Source organism: Poromitra crassiceps (genome assembly GCF_964638095.1).
Source record: "Poromitra crassiceps genome assembly, chromosome: 28".
In the NCBI taxonomy this organism is placed as follows: Eukaryota; Metazoa; Chordata; class Actinopteri; order Beryciformes; family Melamphaidae; genus Poromitra; species Poromitra crassiceps.
Genome location: NC_139651.1, coordinates 19,487,589 through 19,514,322, shown reverse-complemented (window position 1 = coordinate 19,514,322; position 26,734 = coordinate 19,487,589). Strand labels below are relative to the sequence as shown.

Genomic DNA, 26,734 nt, shown 5'->3' with positions numbered 1-26,734 from the left:
ATGATTTTAACTCGTGAAATACCATGTCTAGGCCTATAAGCGTACGGCAGATTGTGTGGGACACGGCCTAATAATGGCCTTTATAGCCTATAGCTTATCCTCTGTAGCCTACGAGGGAATTCTCTTGATTTTGTCTTGAGAAAATCAGAATGGGCGTGTCGTGTCTGGAGTCACGCTCGACGCTGTGCTGACGTCACACCTCTTTGATGATGATCTTGCCGTTCACATGCATGGTGCTGTTGTTGACCATGCCCACTATGGCCACGCCCAGGTTACAGCGGATCCCGAACGAGATGCAGAAGCCCAGGCCGCTCATGATGGCGATGATGTAGCGGCGGGGCAGGCCGAAGCACGAGCAGTCCCACAGAGGGGGCTTCTTCTCCGGGGCCGCCAGGGGCCGTCCGTCCTCCGTCAGCTCGATCACCTCTCCACCTTTCTGTTTCTTCTCCATCACCCTGCAACAGCCAGGGGACACAACACTGGCTATACCAAGGCAAGGGCCCCCAATGCAATGCAATAATATACAGTGAGAAGAAATCTGCAATCTTCCTTATTAAAAAGGTTTGTGAGGAGGCCCATTTTTTTGTCCTTCACAATTTCTATATTTGAGCCTATTTGAAGGGGATGCTGCTTCATAGCCAGGTTGGTTTGGGAATTGTCTGTGCCTAGAGGCTAGGGATTCCTTTCATTTTCTAGAACGAAAATACATGAGGAAGCAGACCAGTTGCCATAATCAACATTATGAGGAGTGGGATATATACAGTCAATGGTGGGGCCTCTATCCTATTAGCCATTTTCACTGTTAAGGGAGGGATTTGTCCTATCACATTAATAAACTGAGCTACTCTGTCTAGTAGCCTATATCATTTACTGTATGTCCAAGGAAAATCACTCAAACACGTGACAGCAGAACAACGAAATTAAAATAAAATATATAACATATTATGCTATATATATATATATTAAAAAAAAAACTCCATCGCCTAGAGCCGAAAAAAGGCGAAGATGCGTCTCTACCGCATTGCAGCAGCCCGCTCACCTTCACTCTCATTAGCATTCACAGGGCTGAGCAGCAGCGAGCCACACATGGGCATTCCTCAAATACTTTCTCTCTCTCTTTCTCTTTCTCTCTCTCTCTCTCTCTCTTTCTATTTATTTATCTCTCTCTGTCTCTTTCTCTCTCTCTCTCTCTCTCTCTCTCTCTCTCTTTCTCTCTCTCTCTCTCTCTCACACACTCTATCTCTCTCAGGGACATCACGTTTATTCGATACACGTCGATGCCTTCGTTCAAATCTAATCCAGAACACATGCAAAAATGCTGGCTCAAAAATCGAAAGTTTGAATTATCATTGTCTGGAAAAATATTCGCATTGTCAAGGCATATAGGCCTATAATAACAAAATAAAATAATCGAATAATAGCCTATAATAACAGAAGCGTCCAGGCCTGCCCAGAAATACATGAATTCCTCTGAAATAACAGGCCTGGAGATACGAAATTACTATTTTTGTAATAGGCTAATTGAACCCAAAGTTTTGTTTTGACAAGTCTCAAGCAAGTCTTAAATTCAATGAAGCATCGCCTCATTCAAGGTTTTGCGCAGAATTTTTCCAAGCACGCTAGAAAGAAAACAAAGACGTTTCAGAATGGAAAAATCTCAATATAGCCCATTCATAATATTGTAAACTGAATATAAACCAGCAACACAAATATAAAAGGCCATTGATAAGGATGAAAGTGATTCTTTAATTAATTTAACAGTTACTCATTATCAGCGAAATAGCCATAAACCTGCTTTTTATGGACTATGAAATACAAATGCATAGAATCCACAAAACGCTTATTCTTAATAATATGTAGCCATACTGGCCATATGACGGGTGGGTGACAGTATACCATGGTTAATGAGTTTTATTGAGGTAGGCCTATAGCCTACTGTCATCAGTCTGTATGGACAGCTTCACCCAGTGGCACGCATGCAGGTTCACCCAGCCTCTGTCATCACATCACACATTATGATTGCATAATTTTCTTCTGGCTCGTAGAGGCGTGACTAGAAGCCTGCAAGTTGTAGGCTATAGTTTTCGGTGGCCTGCACACCCTCCATACAGCATGGAGGCTACAACCTACAACCTACACATCACATTTAACATTAAGCAATAAAGCATATCATAATTCCCCTTGCTTACCTGTGCAAATGGCCCAAGGTCTTCCCTGCGAATTCCTTCGCCCCCGCCGTGGCTCTCATCTTCACGGACTCCATATCCAGTTTCTACGTGTAGGCCTATTTATTTCTCAATATTATTTACTGTTTAAGCATCATGTCCGTTTAAGCAATACGAGCAAATGAACAAATCAAGCTCTATTAAATGTCTCCAGGAGGGCAGGAGGGCAGATGGAGACGGTCCTTATAACTTCACAATGCAAAACACCTTCTTGACGTGAGAGAAATCAAGCGAGTTGTGCGCCTTCGTGCAGCAGCCCCTCTCCTGCTGGACAGCAGACGCGCACAGTGCCATGATCACGACGAAGACGAAAAGAGAAATTAATAGAAATTGACGCCAGCGCAGTCTCACAAAATAACTAAAGAGATAAACGAATAGCTAAAAAAAATAAAAAATAAAAAGCTATAAAAGCAGGAGTAGGTGTGTGGAGTTGCGTGAATAAATCGCAGAGGGAGTGAGGCTGCTCATGTGGAGAGAGAGCGCAGGTTGGTCTGACGTCGTGTTTCAGTTTCAGCACCGTGGACAGCGACAGGCAGCAGCGCCGTGTCTAACATCTGTATGAAGCGCAGCTCGAAAGAAGGCAAGAAAACGCTTTCCACATGACTTCAAAGGTATGAGAAGCACAGAGCGGACAGAGCAGGTCGTTTCTATCGGTTATTTATTTCAGAACATGTTGGGGAAACGAAATCTTCAATAATTTGCATAATATTTTAGAATAAAGAATCGTGAGGTATGGCTAAACGACAACTAAAGGCACATTTATGTTGCTACTTTTCATGTTTTATAAATGTTAAACCAGGGCAATTTATCCCAAACACTACAGTATATGAAAGCTGCAATTCTCCCGAGGGCGGCGCTATGGTAACTAAAGGAGCAGTAGGCCTATGTGGATTTCCCCTCGAACAAGCTCCCCTGCACGTAGGAAGCCATCAATAATTTAAGCATCCCCCATCTTCATCCCCGAGCCCCAGCCCCTACACAGACATACACACACACACAAATAAAATTATTAAAAACAAAACAAAAAATAGGTTTAAAATGATTTAGCGTGCATTTCATCAATTGCAGATATCCCAACAAAGTAGTAATAATAGCTACTATACTACTACTAATAATAATACTACTACTACTAATAATAATAACAACAATAATATCTATGAGATACAGATTTTTAGATTTGATTATCATTGAGGATAAAATATTTCAGAGATCAGTATAATCAGATCAGTATCATTCCTGAGTGATTTGTAGGTATTGACCACCATCTGGTGGTCACTCCCAACATTGCAAATAGCTCAGAAATGTCTTAAGAATGTGAACAGTCTTCGATAGAGTTATTTTTTTATTGATTTATTGTGAATGTTAACAGGCTTTCTGCAATTCTGTACATTAGGCTACAGTCAAATGAGGAATGCAATTGACAAAAAATATCCACTTAATAGCAATTCATGCATCTCAAACCATGCAACCTTGACTAGAGCAGCAGGGACAACCGATATGAAGGATATTTGGAATTGAGATTGAGGCAATTTTGTCATTAAAACACAATACACAAATGAGTAAACACAGACATTTAAGGCATTTGTTTGTTGGGAAATATATATCATGCACCAGGATCATGCACTAATCCTTGCTTTTCCAACTTGGACAGGCCCGTCTGCAGACTTTGTCTCAGCCACTGCTGCTCGACACACACTGGAAGATAATCCTGAGATAGAAGTAAGCCAGGCTTACTTATTGTCTGACAAATTTAAATTGCTGATATCTTCAATCACAACTGCATAATTTACAGCATCACATAAGTCATAGCAAGGTTTGAATACAAACAGGCAAAATCAGAAAGCATTTTAGGCATAAAGAGGCTGTAAATAAATTGTACAAAGGTAAACCAGTGGTTCTCAAACATTTTCACATCAAGAAAGGACCCTTAAACTGACACAAATTAGACCACGGTCGTCCATTTGATACGATTTTGTCCCAAGGTCCCCCATCTGATGAGATTTTTTGTTTTAATATTTAATTAGACAGATATGAAACCCAAAATAGTCTTACATTATGTCATTGTGTTACTTATGGAATTATAGTGAAAAATTATCCCCCCTTTTGTGGGGAGCCCCCGGTACCCCCTCAAGGACCCCTGGGGGTCCCCCGGACCCCCACTCTGAGAACCACTGAGGTAAACAACAAAGCAAGGAAGTAAGGAAATAAATCATTGCTGGGTTTTCCATAGTAGCCTATTTGTAGCAGAAGTAGTTCTTTGCTCAACTGTTCTCTTCAGAAAGAAGTACAGCATGTAACGGTAGCCTAGTTAATATAGCTTACGATATTTCATACTCTAAATTGATAAGAACATTTTGAAAGAGGATTAAGAAATAGCTTTAACTACAAATGCTTCAGGCTGTCAACCAGCCAAAGATCAATAAATTAATTTCACTCCAATACATCTTAAATATAATACACTCTCTATCTACAGCAAAGCTAGCAACCAGTATGTATGAGCTGCCCACTCAAATTCATGATTTCTTCACTGGAATCCTTACATGTATACAAACCAGGGCCAGTTTTAATTCAGTTACCCGTTATCTTACATACATTAGAATGATGTGACTACAGTACATTAGCCTCACTTACATAGACACCAATAGCGTGACATCTGATAACAGAAAACACAGTTCATTCATTATCCATGTAGAACACTAGGACGATTGAAGGGGACAAGAAGGATCATCCTAAATCTATACACCACAGAAGTGATTGTAGTAACAGAGAGGATCAGTCTAGAGAGATCTTCCTTTAACATCTTCTTCATGTGATCTGTTCTTATGATCTTAAGTACACATGTGAAATCTCATAAATTGGTCCCACAGCAGGTTGGGCATCCCATGGACAGGTTGGGCATCCCATGGACACAGGATTGCAGATCGACCTGCAGTTGCGGCATCACTATAAATTAATGTTGTGAATCCCTAAAATAGGGCAGAAAAATACGGAATAACCTAACATCTTTGATTGTTATCATTATATTGGAGGTACTTGGTTTTAATACACAGTTTTAGAAAGACTCTAAACGACTCATTCACCCATCACATTTACAGAACAATGTCCATCGTAAAGCCCAGCTACAGATCAATGTCATTAATATGAACTATGATAGCTACCGATGTTTCAAAGTAAAATGTATTGTAAGGATGTCCAAGGAACAAGGGCAGAGTGTTGCATACATTCATAGTTCAAAGCCGGAGGAGGATGGGTGATGTAACGTGCACCATCAAAATTATATGGATTGACAACTGCAAGTGCCTTGCTATCAAAAAAGAAAAGAATGTAGCTGTAGCTCTTTGTGAGAAGGTTCAATTCTTCATCTTATGTTCCAATTAGAGGCATCACATGCAGTTAAGTTTTAAACATCGACATCACAAATCAACTCCTCTTAAAGGGCATGTTCAACAACCACAACCTCTAATTCTGTCACACAGAGTAGCTGGTGCGATCGTGACATGTGAGCTGGAGAGTGCATCAGGGACAGGAAGGCATTCAATCGGGAATGATGCTACAATCTGCAGTTACAATCGTTCTGCTCCTTACTTTTCTAATCCAGCCCTATACACGTGTTATGGCACAGAATTCCATACAGTCAAGTTCAAAGTATTTAAGCAAAGTGACACGTTGCTTTGGAAATGTTACTGCTGCCGCTACACAGATCCTAATATAGGAGTACAGTTTGACACATGATTATCAATCATTTATAAAATAAACAGCTATATCAACAACACCAATAATAACAACAACAACAACAACAACAACACATAATGGAGCTATTATCCCAAAGTGAGAAGAAGCCCTTGATTGTTCCTTGGTGGTGATTTAATTCACAGAAAGGTCCACCCAGCGGGGTGGGAGGCGGGGCTACAGGCACTCTGACAACACTTCATGCTTGGTTGGAGAAGTGCAGAACTCGGAGCAGAGCTCAGAGTTGGGTTCCGTGATGAAACTGGCACTCTGGAGCTGGAGTTTGAGCCTGTCCACCTCATAGTTATGCAGGTACTCCTGGATCAGGTAGCGTTCCCGTTTGATCCGGGCCTTCACCTCCGAGGGAACGTCTGGGATCAACCACGCCACAAAGAACTTCACCACAAAGACCACGTGCTGCAGAGGGAAAAGCATCAGATGATATATGATGTTACTCCATCATCATAATCAATGAGAATGAGCTAAACTCTTAATTAAGAGTATAGAAAGAAGAAACAGTTTCTCAGAGGAGAGTGTGTTGGCTCACTTCCATGATAATGATGAAGGCCATTTTAGCTGCCAGGATGTGCCAGAACTGCATGGTGTGCGTGTACTCCCTCTGGTGGCCAGGAGGGTAACGGTAGTCACGGTATCTGCACAAAGCAACAAGCACACAGGAAGCAGGGTCACCATACAGGAAGTAACGTATGTGTCAGTCAGGGGTGTTTGGCTCAATTCATTCATGAAGCCATTGATTCCAATTCAACTGAAGAACTGGAATTGGAATTTCAGAAAGTGTTGATTCAATGAAATGCTGTGAAGGTCAATGTTTTTTATGCATATTCTCTTACCACACATGATGTCATTATTAAAATTTAATATCATGAAATCTTTAGTTTCGTTGAGTTTATTAGGATCCCCATTAGCCGCATGTTAAAAGGTAGGTTTCAGGTGGTATTGTTTCGTTCTGTTTCGTTAAAGCTGGGTCAAATTCCAATTCCAGGAATTTACCACATAATTCTCAATTCAATTCATGAATGGCCTCCACCCTGATATATACTCTGATGTATAGGCTACTCTGATATATACTCTGATGTATACTCTACTGTGATGGTATTGGCACAGATCAGTCAATCTTTACACCTACTCTATACAAATCCAAAACTTCAAACTTGGTCCAACAAAGGTTATAAACACTTGCTTTGCTAATTCATGACTTCAAAAGCAGAAGGTGTTCCTTCAGATGATCAGTTGGCCCCTTCTGGCAACAACAGCGGAGGCACAGTATTGGCATGTAAAACATGTTGGAGATACCTCAAGGCTCATAATAAATGCCTAACATGTTAAAAAGTTCTGTATGTTCCCAGTACCTGCAGGTGGTGATGACAGAGCTGTTGTACCAGCTGGGGCTCTCGCCTTCCTCTGGCATGCTGTAGTTGGAGATCTGGGAGATGCTGTAGGTCGACAGGCTGTTGTTGATGTAGCCCTCCATGGTGGCCTCTGAGCTGTAGGCGTACAGGTAGACCATACGAGGGATCATGTCCGAGGTGAACGCCATGATGAAGGCCTGGGACCAAAGAAAGCACATGACATGAGTCATGTGACATGAGGCTGTCAATTAAATGTTTGCCAATAAAGTAAAAAAAAACACTGCAATTATGATCATCCAGACACAGAAGACTGAAGTCAACTAGAGGGCGTTCAGTAGAGTGCATACCGCCACCATGGCGTGGTGTTACGTGATTGGCAACCCCCATCGCCACGCCTTTTGGCCTATGGGCGTGGCCACTTAAGCAGTTCATCCTTGGCCCATGACCTTTAAGTTTTGTGGTGTTACTTGAATCTGTGTGTAACTTAGTGCCTTTTTGTGATTGTTCTTGTGAAAGTTAATCAGTTCTCAGTTGACCCATTTCTGCAAGTTCTCAAAGTTTTGTGCAAATCCGCCCAAGGATTGGAATGTGGGTCGTTAGGCCAATTTCAGTTCTCAACATTGATTATAAACTATATACAGCTATCCTTGCCAAAAGATTACGCAGGATTCTTCCCGTACTAATGAGCAGACTGGGTTTGATCAAGTCTATAAACAGGATTATGATTCCAAATACCAAAGTGTAATACATTTATTCCGCATGAAAATACAAAAATCTGTACATGATTCCAGACACAAACTCATTGAACGTTTCTGATCATGAAACCAATTCTTCTCAAACTCACATTGGTGACAACAGACAGAATGGCGACCACGTTGAGGATCTCCTGCCACGCCCCGATGTTTCGGGCCTTGGACGCCACCGGCCGTCTGAACTGGGTGGTGAACTTCCAGGCGTCCACCCTGATCTCCAGGATGTTGTTGAACAGCGCCAGCAGCGGGGCCAGGGGGAACGAGGCCACAAATAGCGTGATGAAGCCAAACTGGACCACTGTAAGTCAGGACAGGGGAGAGGAGACAACAGGACAGAGTGATGGAGGGAAGCCACCAGAAAGAGTGAGTAAAACATTACGTTGAAAACAGAGAAATGAGTGAGACGGCTAGAGAAAGATAGAAAGGTTTGAGAGAGAGAATGATATTTTCTCACTTGTATTTTAGATACAGTACAACATGTGCTAGCGATCATCTCTAGGTATAACCTCTCACCCATCTCCAGGTATTCATAGAACAAGCCGAGCTGGCTGAAGTTCTGCAGGTCATGGTCCTGCTCCCAGCGACTGTACTGGTTCTCTGGTTGGTGCCGCCCCTTCCTGCTTCCCCACCAGTTACGCATCAGCCTGTCAGGAAGAGCACAGGAAGAGCTGCATGTCACACAGGTCCATCAAGCTAAGAGCAAATACATCAAGATGACAATGTGTTTCCAGCAGGCAATGATAAGGACAAATAACATGGATAACTACGCTCCGCAAATTTTGATTGGCTGATTCATATACAGCTAAAATATCAGATGAAATGCACATCGGCATAACGCGGCAGCCAAAAATCACCACTAATAGTGGACGAGTACCAGAATCTTGTATAACATGTAATTATTACGCTTTATTGTTACAGCACCGCTATAATGTTACAGTAGCACAGTTTCATGAACGCTTCTTGTGGCTTATTGCTCAATGCAGCGTCAGACTGAGGTGAAGGAGGAGGAGGAGGAGAGAGGAGAGCAGCATCAGACTGAGGTGAAGGAGGAGGAGAGCAGCATCAGACTGAGGTGAAGGAGGAGGAGAGAGGAGAGCAGCGTCAGACTGAGGTGAAGGAGGAGGAGGAGGAGAGAGGAGAGCAGCATCAGACTGAGGTGAAGGAGGAGGAGAGCAGCATCAGACTGAGGTGAAGGAGGAGGAGAGAGGAGAGCAGCGTCAGACTGAGGTGAAGGAGGAGGAGGAGGAGAGAGGAGAGCAGCGTCAGACTGAGGTGAAGGAGAAGGAGGAGGAGAGAGGAGAGCAGCGTCAGACTGAGGTGAAGGAGAAGGAGGAGGAGAGAGGAGAGCAGCGTCAGACTGAGGTGAAGGAGGAGGAGAGAGGAGAGCAGCGTCAGACTGAGGTGAAGGAGGAGGAGAGAGGAGAGCAGCGTCAGACTGAGGTGAAGGAGAAGGAGGAGGAGAGAGGAGAGCAGCGTCAGACTGAGGTGAAGGAGAAGGAGGAGGAGAGAGGAGAGCAGCATCAGACTGAGGTGAAGGAGGAGGAGGAGGAGAGAGGAGAGCAGCGTCAGACTGAGGTGAAGGAGAAGGAGGAGGAGAGAGGAGAGCAGCGTCAGACTGAGGTGAAGGAGGAGGAGAGAGGAGAGCAGCGTCAGACTGAGGTGAAGGAGGAGGAGAGAGGAGAGCAGCGTCAGACTGAGGTGAAGGAGGAGGAGGAGGAGAGCAGCACTCACGGCAGCAGGGCCTCCTGGATGTTTCCTACCAGTTGCTTCCCTGCCATGACGATGACCAGCTGGGTGGTCAGCTCGATCAGACAGCCTCCAGGGTCACACTGCAGCCACACACAGCACAGCACAGCATGCAAGAGGTCCCCAAGTTGTACGCAAACAGTAAATAATAAATACCTCAGTTGGGTGGGTACACAAAATAAGCTAAATTAATAATCACTTCTGTCTTAATCCATTGCACCCTGAGTTTCCCCTTAAATGCCCCCTTAAGTACAAATAGTACTACTTATAAAGTTATAATACAATCCTTTTTTTCTATGGTTCCACCACATCAAATGGAAAAATCCAGATGTTATGTGCATCACTTTATACACATTTCTTTGCATGACTTTCTTTTATATCCTGGAAACCTTGGCATCCCGACTAGAATTTAAAATAAAGTTCTGTAGGTTTGAACAAATCTTGGCTGTGAAACCTGTTTGTAATGATGATCTCACATGAGTTAGCGCAGTGTTTCAGTCCAGGTCTGAATTGTTCTCAGTTACTATTATGTCAAAAAAAAAAATCAATAATCACACCCAGGTGTTGAAGTAAGCAGCACCTGGTTCAGGAGCAGTCTATCCTCTCGTGCTACAGACAGACACACGTCACGTATAGAAGCAGGCTGCGCAGCTCAAAAAAGCTCACCTCCTCGTTCCTCAGTTGTTTGCTCCACTTGCCGAACATGTAGGTGTAGTCGCCAGGATAACCCACAAATTTCCCCTTGAAGAAGGCCACATAGAAGCAAGAGGCGTAGTAGTTGACAAACTGAAACATGAACATCTTGGTGGTCAGCTTGTTCTCATACTCCAGGTGGGTCTTGGGGATTTCTGTAGGAGGACAACGTAATTGAAGATGGCATCATGCTACAGTTAAACCCACACAGTAGAATAGTCTGAATGTCTATGTTCTGTACTGCAAACCTCCAAGCTTCCCTTCTTCCTGTTTGATATGGTATGTTTCCTGTTTCCTGTTTGATATGGTATGAACATAGGCTGCCCATTTCTCCTCAATTTTACACGACTTAGCGTCGGAGTTCTCGATTTCTTTCTGCTGTCTGTGATATTCCCGATGGCAGCTCCTTACCCAAGTCAGTGATCCAAATGGCCACCCTCTCATAGAAGAAGTTGAGGATCATGATGATGACGAAGTTGATGCAGGAGGCGGTGACCGAGGTGGCCAGCTGTGGCGTGATGAAGCGGCCCACCAGCTGGATCTTCTTGGTTGGGCTGTCCTTCATGATGCTCGCAAAGGCTGCAAACACGGCCAGTCTGTAGGCTATGACTCCGATGATACAGGCCACTATCAGAGACAGCTGTGGGGAACACACAACACGCGCGCGCACACACACACACACACACGCACACGCACACGCACGCACACGCACACGCACACACACAGGTAAATATGCTGTTGTATGTGAATGTGAATGTGGATGGAAATGACCAATCTATTTATTGTTATGCACAAATTGCAGAAGGAGCAGACCATCTGAAAGACCTGGCATTTGCACATACATAGGTTAAAAAGTGCATTAATTAAACAAAGACAAAGTTAAACAAAACTGACACAACTGTACACAAGTTGAGCCTGCGGTTACCCAGAAGAGAACGGTGGCTCCAGAGAGGCAGAAGCGAGCGTACTTGCTGGTGACGGGTAGATATGGCTCCATTTCCTGAAAGATGAGTTAACACTGTTAATAGTGAAGCATAGGGGAAACGTGATGTTTGTCATGTTTACGTCCACGCTTGAAAGAAGGTTCTGGTTCCTACCTGTGTGATCCTGTTGAGTCTCTTGTGAGTGCATTTGATTTCAAACTCGGGTCGGAGCTGAAGCTGCTGCTGTTCCTCTTCAAAGTCGACCAAGTCCCACTCGTACTCCAGCCGGGCCTGGCGCCGCTTCCAGAACTCCAGGAACAGAGTCACTGTCGATTCAGAGAATCACTATCTAAATATCTGTCTCAAAATCATAGAAACGCGGTTCGCGGTCTTAAAGGGATACACACACAAATGCTGCATCAGGTATCAATGGGTTAATGCATTCTGTTTCCAGTGACAAAAGATAGTCCCCATTCAGGCCTCTCCCAGCAAAGTGCTTGTGCTAGTGCCTCTATTCAATATAATAGACAGTGCCTCTATAGGGTTTCTATGGAGAACGATCTTTGTTGAAACTGCTCATTGGTGTGTTGGTTGTTGCTTTAGTCAAGACACAAATCAAGCAGAACAATTAAAAGCCCATTATTTATTAATTTATTAATTCATTAACTAATTAATTACTGTTTTGCGAGTTCAAAGGAAGATATTAAAATGAATTCAAATGTGTTTTGGCCATTCTGCGACCTTCATCAGTGAATATCTGCAAGAAAGAAAGTACATTCGGTGTGCCGGGCAAATCCTACCACCCTGTGATGCTGGCCAGGAATAAGGCTAAAAAGGTTGATGTGTGAAAAGGCTATAGCTGTGCAAATCTGTCTCACAGTGAGGGGGGGGGGGGCACACAGTGAGGGGGGGGGGACACATTGGGGGGGGAGGGGCATAGGTTAAATCTGTCTTACAGTGAGGGGGGGGACACATTGGGGGGGAGGGGCATAGGTTAAATCTGTCTTACAGTAAGGAGGGGGGGGGGCACACAGTGAGGGGGGGGACACATTGGGGGGGGGACACAGGTTAAATCTGTCTCACAGTGAGGGGGGGGACACATTGGGGGGGGAGGGGCATAGGTTAAATCTGTCTTACAGTAAGGAGGGGGGGGGCACACAGTGAGGGGGGGGGACACATTGGGGGGGGAGGGGCATAGGTTAAATCTGTCTTACAGTAAGGAGGGGGGGGGGGCACACAGTGAGGGGGGGGGACACATTGGGGGGGAGGGGCATAGGTTAAATCTGTCTTACAGTAAGGAGGGGGGGGGCACACAGTGAGGGGGGGGGGCACATTGGGGGGGGGGACACAGGTTAAATCTGTCTCACAGTGAGGGGGGGGGGACACATTGGGGGGGGGACACATTGGGGGGGGGACACAGGTTAAATCTGTCTCACAGTGAGGGGGGGGGGACACATTGGGGGGGGGACACAGGTTAAATCTGTCTCACAGTGAGGGGGGGGGACACATTGGGGGGGGAGGGGCATAGGTTAAATCTGTCTTACAGTAAGGAGGGGGGGGGCACACAGTGAGGGGGGGGGACACATTGGGGGGGGAGGGGCATAGGTTAAATCTGTCTTACAGTAAGGAGGGGGGGGGGCACACAGTGAGGGGGGGGGACACATTGGGGGGGGGACACAGGTTAAATCTGTCTCACAGTGAGGGGGGGGGGACACATTGGGGGGGGAGGGGCATAGGTTAAATCTGTCTTACAGTAAGGAGGGGGGGGGCACACAGTGAGGGGGGGGGACACATTGGGGGGGAGGGGCATAGGTTAAATCTGTCTTACAGTGAGGGGGGGGGACACAGGTTAAATCTGTCTCACAGTGAGGGGGGGGACACAGGTTAAATATGGTGAGAGCAGCATGGACAGACACTGAGGGGGGGGGGGGGGCACAGGTTAAATATGGTGAGAGCAGCATGCACAGACACTTACCCCAAATCCCCATAAATATGGCAAAGAAGACCGTCCCCTCATTATCAAACAGATGGGATTGCTGGAAGAGAGAAGATGGCACAGGAGAAGTTCTTAGCAGACCAGGGCAAGTGACACGCTGGGCAGAAAGCAGGTGACATACTGCAGACTCGGTAGGCTACATTTGACCTGGTTTGATGGAATGTGGCTCACTCAAATCATCCAATTATTTAATAGTCATTAAGCACAAATGATAATTGCTGTTATAAGAAACAGAATCTTTTCAAAAATAATGCTGACATTCATAACAGGCATCTGAGTAAATGACCAACATGACATCATAGTACAATGATGGTGGAATAATACTGACAGTGCTATGCTTTAAAATGATGGGTGTGAAAAGGATTTGATGATGTTGAATTTACATTTTTATTAAATGTCAAAGTTTTACCCAGGATGAGAGACACGTCGAGCTGAGCTTCCAAAAACTGCACTTTTTATCACAAAGTGGACACATGACGATAGAGCCTCCAACGCTGGGGTCGCATATCTCTTTACTGATGGATAAATAGAAGAAGAGAATGAAAAGACATCATAAAATGTATAAAACATATTCTCATCTAAATATCATTTTCCTTCTAAATTGTTTGGTACTTGGAATGGAATTATAAAACAAGCCAACATTCAAGATTGCAATATTAAAACCAATTTCTAAAGTGTTGCTGGTATCATTTAATTTGTGCTAGACAAAATGAAGCATCCTTGCTACCAAGTATGAGCTCCCTGATGCCCCCTGGTGGCACTGACCTTGTTACGTTGTCATCATAACTGAGCACTCCATAGGTGAAGCATATTACGCCCATGACGGCCGCAAAGAACAACATCTCCGTGTAAAAGCCCAGCCAGGCGAAGTAGATTCCGATCTTCTCCCCATAATACTTCCTGCAAGCAAAGGATCACATCAACATCTCACTTGGCAGCCAACTCTCAGGCTTCAATATCAAAATCCCCACCAACACATGAAGAAGTCAACACAAAATCTGGGCTAAAAACAAAAGATGAATATATGACAGATGACTTACTTAATGAGGTTAAGAGGCTGCTCTTTGTAGAAACACAGAAACCTGGCCCAGTGCTTGTACAGGTTGAAGCGTTCACTCTCGCATTCAGCGTTTCTCGCCCGTTTCCAATATCGACACTGAAAGGATCACAGAGAGAGAGAGAGAGAGAGAGAGCAGAACATGACATCAGAGAGAGAGCAGAACATGACATCAGAGAGAGAGAGCAGAACATGACATCAGAGAGAGAGAGCAGAACATGACATCAGAGAGAGAGAGCAGAACATGACATCAGAGAGAGAGAGCAGAACATGACATCAGAGAGAGAGAGCAGAACATGACATCAGAGAGAGAGAGCAGAACATGACATCAGAGAGAGAGAGCAGAACATGACATCAGAGAGAGAGAGCAGAACATGACATCAGAGAGAGAGAGCAGAACATGACATCAGAGAGAGAGCAGAACATGACATCAGAGAGAGAGAGCAGAACATGACATCAGAGAGAGAGAGCAGAACATGACATCAGAGAGAGAGAGCAGAACATGACATCAGAGAGAGAGCAGAACATGACATCAGAGAGAGAGAGCAGAACATGACATCAGAGAGAGAGCAGAACATGACATCAGAGAGAGAGAGCAGAACATGACATCAGAGAGAGAGAGAGCAGAACATGACATCAGAGAGAGAGCAGAACATGACATCAGAGAGAGAGAGCAGAACATGACATCAGAGAGAGAGAGCAGAACATGACATCAGAGAGAGAGAGCAGAACATGACATCAGAGAGAGAGAGCAGAACATGACATCAGAGAGAGAGCAGAACATGACATCAGAGAGAGAGAGCAGAACATGACATCAGAGAGAGAGAGCAGAACATGACATCAGAGAGAGAGAGCAGAACATGACATCAGAGAGAGAGAGCAGAACATGACATCAGAGAGAGAGCAGAACATGACATCAGAGAGAGAGAGCAGAACATGACATCAGAGAGAGAGCAGAACATGACATCAGAGAGAGAGAGCAGAACATGACATCAGAGAGAGAGAGCAGAACATGACATCAGAGAGAGAGAGAGAGAGCAGAACATGACATCAGAGAGAGAGAGCAGAACATGACATCAGAGAGAGAGAGCAGAACATGACATCAGAGAGAGAGCAGAACATGACATCAGAGAGAGAGAGCAGAACATGACATCAGAGAGAGAGAGCAGAACATGACATCAGAGAGAGAGAGCAGAACATGACATCAGAGAGAGAGAGCAGAACATGACATCAGAGAGAGAGAGCAGAACATGACATCAGAGAGAGAGAGCAGAACATGACATGAGCTGTTGAGCAAACATGTCTTTTTCATAACTGTTTCTGTTGACGAGACAAGGCTGATATTAATGTAATGTAATGTAAATGTTATATTAGCTGGACTATGATGATGACATTATGACTCTAGGCCAGTGGTTCCCAACCTTTTTTGTCTTATGTGCCCCTTGAGCTGTTTTGCCAATAGTCCCCCTCACTCGTGCCGGTTGATGATGTGTTCTATAACCTTTAGTGTCATATGCAGACGTAGAGTAAATAAGTAAATCCATACAAAAGATATTTTTCACTGAACTGCCAGTGTTGGTGGTGGCTTGGCCTCCTCTTTCCTTTTGTAACCAGGCTCCCCTAAACCTGAATCTGGAGCGAAAGGAACTGGATGTTTATCAGTCATGTAACAGTTGACACCTGTCGGGGGGAACTAGTTGCAGCGTGCACGTGCCATTTTAACAATGGGCTTATGAAATGAAATTATTATTTTTTTCATCATTTTGGAAATAAATTGTAATCCCAAATCTTTCCAGGTACCCCCTGCAAGCTGCTCAAGTACCCCTAGGGGTTCACGTACGCCTGGTCGGAATCACTGCTCTAGGAGATGCACAAATAAGTAATACAAAGAGGGAAGGAGGAGGAGCCTCCTGTGTGTCTGAAGGAGCAGGAGGAGGAGCCTCCTATGTGTCTGAAGGAGCAGGAGGAGGAGCCTCCTGTGTGTCTAAAGGGGGGAAGGAGGAGGAGCCTCCTGTGTGTCTGAAGGAGCAGGAGGAGGAGCCTCCTGTGTGTCTTACATCATGGAGCGGGAAGGCTGCTGTGTAGGTTCCGTTGCTGATTAAGCGCTTGACACCCTTCTTGTCTTTCTCCTTGCGGTCCTCTTTGTAGTAGGGACAGCGAGCCAGGATGTAGAAGACCTGACAACAAGACAGTACGTTCATTTCCTTGACTAAAACTCAATCAGAAGAGAAGAAGTGAAACAGTTCAATCTGTCTGTAATTCAAACCTTAATACCATTCATTCCATAATCACAGATTCATAGATGTTTCCAATGAGTTTGTAAATTCTAGAGAAGCATTTCAATAATGCATTACACCTTAACTAAACATGCAACGTCTGCAAGATCTACAGCCACTGAGAGCACAATGAGACAATGAGAGAAAGACTTTTGGAAAATGTGTTTTGGGCTCTTCAGTGTTTCATTTTTACACATACATGTGCCTTATTTCTCCTCAGACTTCATTAAGTTGTAGTCATCCTGGATACAAAATCAACTGTCTTTTTGTTGGCTTATCCCCCCAAGTCCCTGCGCTGCTGGTTCATAGGGGGAAAGGCAATGGGATTTTTGTACGATAATTTCAGTTAAATGTATGAAATAAGGTATGTGGTTAGAGAGTCCCTCTGACCACAAATATGACTTGGTTAGGTAGACTGTATATACATATAATTAATATGAATATGAATTGACCATGATGTGGTAAAGCAGGAAGTAAAGCAGGTGTAACCAATAACATTAATGGGGGCCCTGGCACTGGAACGCCTAAATGGAATGGAACCATCATTAATGGTATTGCTTACACCTGCTTTACTTCCAGCTTTTCCCACCTCAAAACGGTTGTTGTGAAATGGGTCTGTGGTTTAACACGTGTGAATTCGGTAACACTTTACAATGAGAATACATTAACTAATGCTTAGTTAATGCCTAAACATTAATTAACCCTTAATTAACATAAACTGCTGTGTAACACTTTTCAATAAGGGTGCATTAATTAAGGGTTGGTTAATGCTTAGTAAATGCATTAATTAACCCCCTTGATTAACAGGGCTAGTAATGCGTGGGTGGAGTTTTACTATAGGAAAAGACTCACTATTCTGTTTCTTGTGGAGGGTGGGAAGAAGGTGTCCTTGTCATTGATGAGGAAGAAGTCGATCTTCTCCTTGTCAAAGGGGGAAGTGAAATAGTCGGGTTCGGGGTGCATGATGTGCGTCGGCAGGCGGAAGGGTTGTGACAGCCACTCCAGAGGCACGTCCTGAGAGTGAGGGATGTCGTTTTCCTTGAACGGCACCTTGAGCTTCAGAACATCGGCGTAGTGAGCGAGCACGTCCCACGGAGCGTGGATCTTCAAGTAGTACGTCTTCCGGTCATCCGAGTCCTGGCAAGAGTGGAGATGGAGGAGAGAAAAACAATATGAGAAACGACACTTCAGTTCACCGAGCTGAGGTCAAACTTGATGTTGTTTATTCGTTTTGTTTAGTTTAGTTTGACCAAATTTCCCAAAGACACTAAAGAATGACCACATTATCCTATGCATCTTGCTGGCAATGGGGGGCAACCTCCCCTCAGATACTGTTGTCAAGTGATGTACCCTCCCTTTAAGATCTTTTGCTGTTGAATGTGTTGTGCCTCAGCATGAAGTCCACTAGGTGGTGCCAGCACTCCATGTTTGTATTTCTTACGGATTTGTCTTCTGTCTCCAGCTCCAGTCCTGCCTTCTCAAGGTTGGCCTCAAACTCCCTCCTCCTTTCCTGCACATACATGGGCAGACAGACCAACAACCATTAACAACATGAGGACAGACAGACAGACAGACAGACAGACAGACAGACAGACAGACACAGACAGACTCCTTTGTCCCCATTATTTTAGAAGATAAATGTATGTTAGATTCGAGGATGGAGTTCCATTGTGAAGAATGACGGCAATGTCGAAGTGCCAAAAACTGCAGATCCTCAAATGGCTACTTGAGGCTGGCTGCAAAAGGGAGTCATTTCCCATCCATCCCCATGTTAAAATGCCTGAATTTACAGCAGAAATAAACATGTTTACAGCCTGGTTAAAAAACATCTCCACAGCTCATTTCAAAATAGAAGATAAAAAATGACTATGTTTTGTGGAGTGATTGAATCAGACCGGTCACCTGTCCAGTGACACCAAACCCCTGGTCTCACACTGTCCAGTGACACCAAACCCCTGGTCTCACACTGTCCAGTGACACCAAACCCCTGGTCTCACACTGTCCAGTGACACCAAACCCCTGGTCTCACACTGTCCAGTGACACCAAACCCCTGGTCTCACGCTGTCCAGTGACACCAAACCCCTGGTCTCACACTGTCCAGTGACACCAAACCCCTGGTCTCACGCTGTCCAGTGACACCAAACCCCTGGTCTCACACTGTCCAGTGACACCAAACCCCTGGTCTCACACTGTCCAGTGACACCAAACCCCTGGTCTCACACTGTCCAGTGACACCAAACCCCTGGTCTCACGCTGTCCAGTGACACCAAACCCCTGGTCTCACACTGTCCAGTGACACCAAACCCCTGGTCTCACGCTGTCCAGTGACACCAAACCCCTGGTCTCACACTGTCCAGTGACACCAAACCCCTGGTCTCACACTGTCCAGTGACACCAAACCCCTGGTCTCACACTGTCCAGTGACACCAAACCCCTGGTCTCACACTGTCCAGTGACACCAAACCCCTGGTCTCACACTGTCCAGTGACACCAAACCCCTGGTCTCACACTGTCCAGTGACACCAAACCCCTGGTCTCACACGAGCTGCACGAGAACCAAGATGGTAGAACGAGTCCACAAACCAACGGGTGACATCACCCTCACTACGTCCATTTTTTGACAGTCTATAGTTAGATTCCACACAGAGACAAAGAGAAGTGATACAGTTTATTCAATACCACTTCCTGTATGCTTCCTCCTTCCTCCAGACACATTCACTCCTCGCTGGCATGTGACTCACAATCGCATGATTCATATTACAAACACATGTCTCATTGTCTCTGCGTGTGTCATGTCTCTTATACTGCAACTTTCAACTCCCATTCTCCGGCCTCCAGTATAGTTGCGTTCGCACTATTTTTAACTCAGAGTTATAAAAACATGCACAGTTAGCTAATTTCATTGGTAAAATAGCTGTTGAACTCAACATATTGCTATAATCGGAGTGAAAGCTAAACAAAACACAAATTAAAAAAACACTTTGATGACGTCAACTCGGACAAACCAGATCTCAAAGTCAGTCAAAGTCAAAGTCAATTTGATTGTCAATCACTACCATATGTACAAGACATACAGAGCATCGAAATTCCGTATCTCACGATCCACGGTGCACTCAATATACAGATAGGAGACAACACATGACATAAAATACGAAGATAAAATAGATAAAAAAAACATAGAATAAAATACTACCGTAGGGGTCATAATAAGGTCACTGTAATCACTGTAATAAAAGTCAGATAGTGCAAATAGTGATGGCAGAAAAGTGCAATAAAATGAACAAAGCGACATAGTAATTATGCATAAAGTGACTGGTGCTGAGTGTGGATATGGGTTCAAGTCCAGACTGGGGGCAGAGGGAAGAGAGGGGAGTTGTACTATGAAAAGTTAACAGTCCAGACTGGGGGCAGAGGGAAGAGAGGGGAGTTGTACTATGAAAAGTTAACAGTCCAGACTGGGGGCAGAGGAAAGAGAGGGGAGAGAGTTTAACAGCCTGACAGCCTGGTGGACAAAGCTGTTAGCTAGTCTGGTGGTGCGGGCCCGGAGGCTCTGATATCTTCTCCCAGACGGAAGCAGGCAGAAAAGTCCATGAGAGGGATGGGTGGGGTCGCACACAATGTTAGTGGCTTTGTGACCCAGGCGAGTGTTTTAGATCTCCAGGAGATCTACAACACTGAAATGATACCAGAATTTCCGACCTGTAATTCCGACCTCGACACCCGTTCAGTTAATTTTTACAGGTCGGAGCCCATTTTTTCCCTGCATTCCGAGTTGTCTTAAACGTGGGATTAGTTATGGTGTGGACAGTATCAATGCATTCTCATTGCGTTACCACAGTGATCGACCAGTGGACATCTGATTAGATTTCGCTCCAAGTTACTACCGTGTGTTTAGTCTTAGTCACGTTTGTTGCCGTCGGCGCCAAAAGTAATTTACAACTCAATTTCAGTGAATTGTGCTCTGTGTGTTTGTTTTTGTTTGGGTTTTCCTTTTCTGTTTTGCTGTTATTATTTTTGCGGAGATTGTGTGTGTTGTGTTGTGGGTAGGGATGTAACGATAACCGGTTTTAATGATAACTGTGGTAGAATTCCTTACGATAACCGTACCGGTTATCAGTTTTCATTATCATTAAAACCGTGGTACCGTGATTACAGTGCTTTGAAAAACATGGTAAATACTGTCCATCATCAACCAAAGTTGGCAACCGTCTCCCAGATGCAAACGTGCAGCCTTGGAGAAATGATTTCAGTGAGTGTATCAATCCTTTTTGGGTCTGAGTTTTCAATATAAAACTTGGTGAAATGATTTCTGTGAGTGTATTAGTACTTTTGAACATTTTCAGCACATTTTAACAAACCGTGATAATAGAATAACCGTGATAATTCGGTTCACGATAATCGTGATGTGAAATTTTCATACCGTTACATCTCTAGTTGTGGGTGACTGGGGACAGAGGGCAATATTATTCTGTGTTATCCCATTCAGCACTAACTGTTTATCCCTCTGCTAACTGAAAACTGAATAAACATACTTATTAATAAAAAAGAAAAAAACAATTTCAGTGAATTGTTTCTGTCAATAAAGTTAGATGAGATCATATGAGACGGATATGAGACAATAATAAGATAATTTGCTGTGTTATCTTCATCTCACTTGCTCTTGATAGTGATATGATATGAAAATTTTATAAGAATATTATGAATTATTATGAATTATGAATATTATCACATTTCCTCATCATCAGCCATGCATGTATATGAACATAAGGTCATTTGTCTTGTTTCAGAATCAGAATCAGAATTTTTTTATTTGCCAAGGTATGTTTTCACAATATTAGGAATTTGTCTTGGTGTGCATTGCTGCTCATTAACATTGATAAGAACAAATATACAAGACATATCATATATACAGTACAAATAAAATATATTTCTGTTAAACTCACCAGTTTCTTTTCTCCATCCTTGTCATCGACGTAAGACAGCACAAAGTCGATCCTGCGCAGGCCGTCCCTGAAGAACACGGTGTCTTTATTTGGTTGTAGAATATCAGTCTGCAGGGAAAACACAAACACAAACATGGTTTTTAGGCTGGTGACACAGAGAGAATAGAAAGCAGACACACGTACTTTGATAACAGACAGCAAACAGAGATCCAAACGACAGTAATGAAACTAACAGAATCCTTAACAGAAGACAGACTTTGACAAAGACATAAATGGAGACACATCACCCATATTATACATGCCAGCAAGTTACTCTGCTAATAATTACCAAGATTAACCATTTGCTTACCATTACAATGAGGTGGTTATTGCTCAAAATATTAGTACACAAAAGAGGACGTCTGGTTCGTTTGGAGACAGATGCAGAATACGGAAGCCATGCCCATGGCCAGTGATAAACCACATCAAACTGCCCAGTCACTTCCAGAGGACATGCCTATCATGACACTCAACTTAGAGGCAAACTGAACCAAACTACTCAACTAACATGCTGTACCAAACTACTCAACTTTTGCTTTTCAGTCCTGAACCCTGCACTTCAAATGCTTTGCCATTAGATCATTCCTCATTACTGTGCTAATGGTTTTATATGGCACTAATCTACTTGAACATTCACAAGCGTTCTGTAGAAGAAGAAGCCTCCTTCCTCTTACCTCTAGAGTTAGATTCAAGATTCAAGATTTTTATTGTCACTCCATGGTACAAGTACCACGTGTGAAATTCTTGTGCAGTGGACTCCGTTTACGACATAGTACAAATAGGCAACAAGCAATAAGTAATAGGCAATAAGAAATAGGCATCAATAGGCAATAAGACAGCAATAAGGCAATAAGAAATAGGCATCTATAAGCAATAAGACAAGTCGGTGGCTTATACGACAGTGGCATTATTCATTGCACATAGGTGCACATGTCATGTGCATACGTTAGACGTGTTCAGACATTCCAAATTCGACGTTTTATACATACATGTGCAAATAGCATGTACCTTATTAAACATACACTTAAATTTACAATTAAACGGTTAGGCACCTTATTAAACATACACTTAAATTTACAATTAAACGTTAGGCATCCGTAATAGTAGCAGCTGCAGTACGGTACGGTACGACTACTGCACTATTTGTGCATATTTAGGAGTCTCGTGGCCTGCGGGAAGAAACTGTTCCTCAAGCGATTTGTGCGTGTTTTTGGAACCCTGTATCTCCTCCCTGAGGGTAGCAGGGAGAACAGGCTGTTGTGGGGATGGTTTGTGTCTTTGATGATCTTCAGGGACCTCCTGAGGCACCGCTGGTTGTACAGTTCGTGCAGTTCTGGCAGTTCACCTCCTGTTACGTGCTGGGCCGCGCGCCTCACCCTCCGTAGCGCTCTGCGGTCCATGGTGGTACAGTTCCCGTACCAGGCGGTGAAGCCGCCTGTCAGCAGGCTTTCAATGGTGCCTCTGTAGAAGTTAAGGTGTGGACCAGTGATTGAATTTGTGCACGAATGACATCACTGGTCCACAACTTTACTCAAAGCAACTCTCAACAACTGTCAAACTAAATGATTGTCTGCAAAACGGTTGACACTTTTCGGATATGTGTGAGATTCTCTGCAAAATAAATCAGCATTGAAAATCGGTGGAGTGCCCCTTTAAGTCTGGGCTTATACAGAGAAAGTCTGTCTCCACGGGAAGTCATATCAGAATCAGAATCAGAATCACTTTTATTGCCACAGTATGCAAGTTACATACGAGGAATTTGTCTTTGTGTCTGTATGCAGCATAGCGGTCACATCAATATACAGAGAAAAGAAGTAGGAAGATAACTAACGGCAATCGCAAGGTTGCAAGTGCAATCAAATCGAATCAAATCGAGTCAATATATACAATATGTAGGCCTACATGAGTGAATATAGCACAGGAAGTCATATAGCACCCCTGCTGGCCTGGGAATAATCCATTTATGAAACGGGATAGGTGGTCATATGTCTCATATCATATGTGTGGACTTTTATAAGACTGTTACAAGAATGTTAGTTACTTAAGTCAAACTCCATCTCATGAGCAGGTTTAGCAACCTGGGGCTGGAGAAACGACTCTATTCTGTTGATGCTGTTCTGTTATATCAATACATGTTATAGACAGTTTTAACTTGACAACAATAACAACCGTCACAACCCACCTGAATACCCGGTTTACTTCCTGTATACATAGCTGAGCGCAGGCTGATATTCGGCTCATATTAAATGTTAACGTTAGGCCGTGTCTCCGACAGACACATTAACAAGGTAGCCTATTTCGGTCTTTATGTCTTGTAGTAGTTGTAGTTGTTGATAGTTGCCATAACAACCACCCCTGTCGGAAAGACGTGCACACGCTGGGTAAAGCGTTGTTGTCCCGGAGGCGATATTTTTTTTCGGATGATGGCGAAGGCATAACCCGCCCCTCTCTGCCTCTGATTGGCCTAGCGTCAAACTTCCATCCAAACACATTCGCTTGGCTATCCTGCATTACATATCTTTCTACAGTCTGTGGTCAGACCGTCAGACTCAGTGGGTCAGACTCAGACAGACATCAGTTACGCTTGCTAGCCTGCATGAAAGACGCCAGTGTGTTTGTTTTTAATATAGTCATATCTATGGTTTATAACGCTGCCACGAATCAGAGGCAGAGAGGGCCAGGGGCGGGTTATGCCTTCGCCATCATCCGAAATAAATATCGCTTCCGGTAAGCTAGCTAGCTAGCTAATGTTAGCTGCTGGTTGGTTGGCTAACGAATGTTAGCCGTTAGCTAACGTTATGCATTAACTAGACAAACACAGACATGCAGAGCTCCAAAAACAGAGCAATTCGTGATTTTGTTACTGTAGTTTCTGCAGAGTAACGTCCATGTACCTTTATGGATTTCACGGGGTTGGTATCGCAAAGGGATCTGACGGATAGTGCAGTAACAGTCAGCAGCTAGTACAGCTAGTCGGGGGGAGGAAGTCCATATATGGTCCATCCGGGGCACAGGACATTACGTCATTAACGTCATTAACGCGATTGGCTGGCTCAGATTTGAACAGATCTGAGCCAATCACGTTGTCCTGCCGTTTGGAACCGCGTGTATAAAAGGCGACCGCAGACCACAGACCGCAGACCAGAGGAGAGGGGGAGAGGAGGAGAGAGGAGAGGGGAGGAGAGGGGAGGAGAGGAGAGGGGCAGGGGGGAGGAGGGGAGGAGGGGAGAAGAGGAGGGGAGAGGGGGAGAGGGGGAGAGGGGGAGAAGAGGGGGAGGGGGGAGGGGAGGAGAGGAGTGGACAGGTCCGCCCATAAGGGGGGGTAAAGGGGTAAGCTTCAAGGGGCGTCGCCACTAGGGGGGGCGCTGGAGCCAGGCAAAAAAAAATAAAAAAATGTTAACACTAAAATATATCTCCCATCCTGAAAATGCGGCAACTAATTTATTTTTTTGCAAGGAGTCGAACAAATACACAAAACACAGCAGCAGTAACAAGGCATGCTTGGGCAGGAGTGCTCCTGTAGCAATGTGCCGCAAGGCATCTAGTCTGCCGGAAAGCCAAAAGAAGAACAACAACAAGGCAGGCTTGGGGTGGGCCATTTTGCTTGGGGCAGCAGCAGCTAGAGGGACCATTTATGGTGTAACACACAACACAGACAGGTGATACAAAACAAGACCTGTGATAGCAAAATGCCAGGAGCAAAACAAAAGTCAGGATGCCAAAATCGCAAGGCAAAAAAAAGCGGGAGCAGGCAAGGGCTTTAGACCCAAATAATAATCTGTTAACAAACTTTTTTCAGTCAGCTCCGAAAGCTGCAGCGTTGATATGAGTAAAGCGCGTACGGGGGGGGGGGCATAGTGGCTGGACCCTTCCAGGGGCACTGCCATCTCTCTGGGCGGCCCTGGTAGTGGAAGCGATCATCTTGCTCTATAATGACCAGAATGGGTGTTGTTCAAACTGAACATTTATTTCTTCAACATGCTGCAGCAGAAAGGGAGATAAACAGTGGACACTATTTTCGTAGTTAAGCTATGAAGTAGCCTACTTCCCCCCGCAGCATCGTGACATTGAATGAAAGTATAGGCTATAATTAGGCTCGTTTGAGATGACTTCTGGCTCGCCTGGGAAGCAGGCGAGAGCAGCCGAGTGCAGTCAGCCAATTCAGAGGCAGGGAGGGGCGGGTCATGCCTTCGCCATCATGGGGAAAAAAAGATCGCATCCCGGAGCTAGCCTGAGAGGCTAATAAAAGCTACATTACAGAGTAAGCTGACTATCAGTACGTTATTGCACGCATAGGCCTATCTTTACATTTAAACGTTTACATAGCAAAAATAAAAAAAATAGAAATAGAAGTAGGCTATGTCAGTGTTTTCCCCTGAATAGCTGAGAAAGTGGACACTGTCAATAGTTAGCACTGTGTGTGAAGCTGATACAATTCAGGTGGCGGTAATGCAACATTTAAGGATGCCAACCGCCATAAAACACAAAAGAAGAAGCTGAGAAAAAGGAAGTGCTGTGGGGTTGCAGCTGGTGAAAACCGTCTATATCATGTTATATCAATACATGTTATATCATGTTATATCAATACATGACCATTGTGGTAGGAAGATAACAGGTAATTGTAATGAATTGACAGATGATTAGAATTACAGGAAGAGACAGCCACAGTCAATGTGCTGTGGCTGTCTCTTAATATCGACTCTGAGACTCAACAACACATCTGATTTACAGTAGATTGATGGATCGCGGCTGCTTGTAGCTGCAGTGTCATTCTCCACATCCTCCATTAATTTAATCTTAGGAAAATATTGGCCAGAGTTTAAACAGAGTTGAATCGTGTTACTGTCATCTGCATCCCTTCAGAATAAAGGTTGTTCAAAGGATTAAAATTGTTTCGATGACTGAAATACATTGAAATGCAATCAATCAAGGATGTATCATCCAATGGAATCATTCTGATCAATGCATTTAATATAAAACAAAT

The 26,734-nt window shown here is 44.2% G+C and overlaps 2 protein-coding genes across 2 annotated transcripts in view; both read right to left on the bottom strand.

Annotated features, from left to right (window-relative positions):
• The window catches only part of slc17a6b (solute carrier family 17 member 6b), a gene marked incomplete at both ends in the record, with an annotated part of 17,243 nt that extends 14,980 nt beyond the window's left edge, over window positions 1-2,263 (bottom strand). Inside the window, 2 exons of the mRNA XM_083662078.1 lie at window positions 200-455; window positions 2,190-2,263. Of these exons, the coding sequence (XP_083518204.1) occupies window positions 200-455; window positions 2,190-2,263 (330 nt within the window). The remainder of the gene's footprint in view (window positions 1-199; window positions 456-2,189) is intronic.
• A 3,868-nt stretch (window positions 2,264-6,131) lies between these two features.
• Window positions 6,132-26,734, bottom strand: part of ano5b (anoctamin 5b) — a gene marked incomplete at both ends in the record, with an annotated part of 38,005 nt that continues 17,402 nt past the window's right edge. The window contains 18 exons of the mRNA XM_083662057.1: window positions 6,132-6,371; window positions 6,502-6,607; window positions 7,325-7,521; window positions 8,169-8,374; window positions 8,590-8,720; window positions 9,808-9,905; window positions 10,489-10,670; window positions 10,927-11,155; window positions 11,441-11,515; window positions 11,613-11,764; window positions 13,414-13,474; window positions 13,844-13,949; window positions 14,200-14,334; window positions 14,475-14,590; window positions 16,549-16,668; window positions 17,620-17,904; window positions 18,209-18,277; window positions 21,712-21,819. Coding sequence (XP_083518183.1) covers window positions 6,132-6,371; window positions 6,502-6,607; window positions 7,325-7,521; window positions 8,169-8,374; window positions 8,590-8,720; window positions 9,808-9,905; window positions 10,489-10,670; window positions 10,927-11,155; window positions 11,441-11,515; window positions 11,613-11,764; window positions 13,414-13,474; window positions 13,844-13,949; window positions 14,200-14,334; window positions 14,475-14,590; window positions 16,549-16,668; window positions 17,620-17,904; window positions 18,209-18,277; window positions 21,712-21,819 — 2,616 coding nt within the window. The remainder of the gene's footprint in view (window positions 6,372-6,501; window positions 6,608-7,324; window positions 7,522-8,168; window positions 8,375-8,589; window positions 8,721-9,807; window positions 9,906-10,488; window positions 10,671-10,926; window positions 11,156-11,440; window positions 11,516-11,612; window positions 11,765-13,413; window positions 13,475-13,843; window positions 13,950-14,199; window positions 14,335-14,474; window positions 14,591-16,548; window positions 16,669-17,619; window positions 17,905-18,208; window positions 18,278-21,711; window positions 21,820-26,734) is intronic.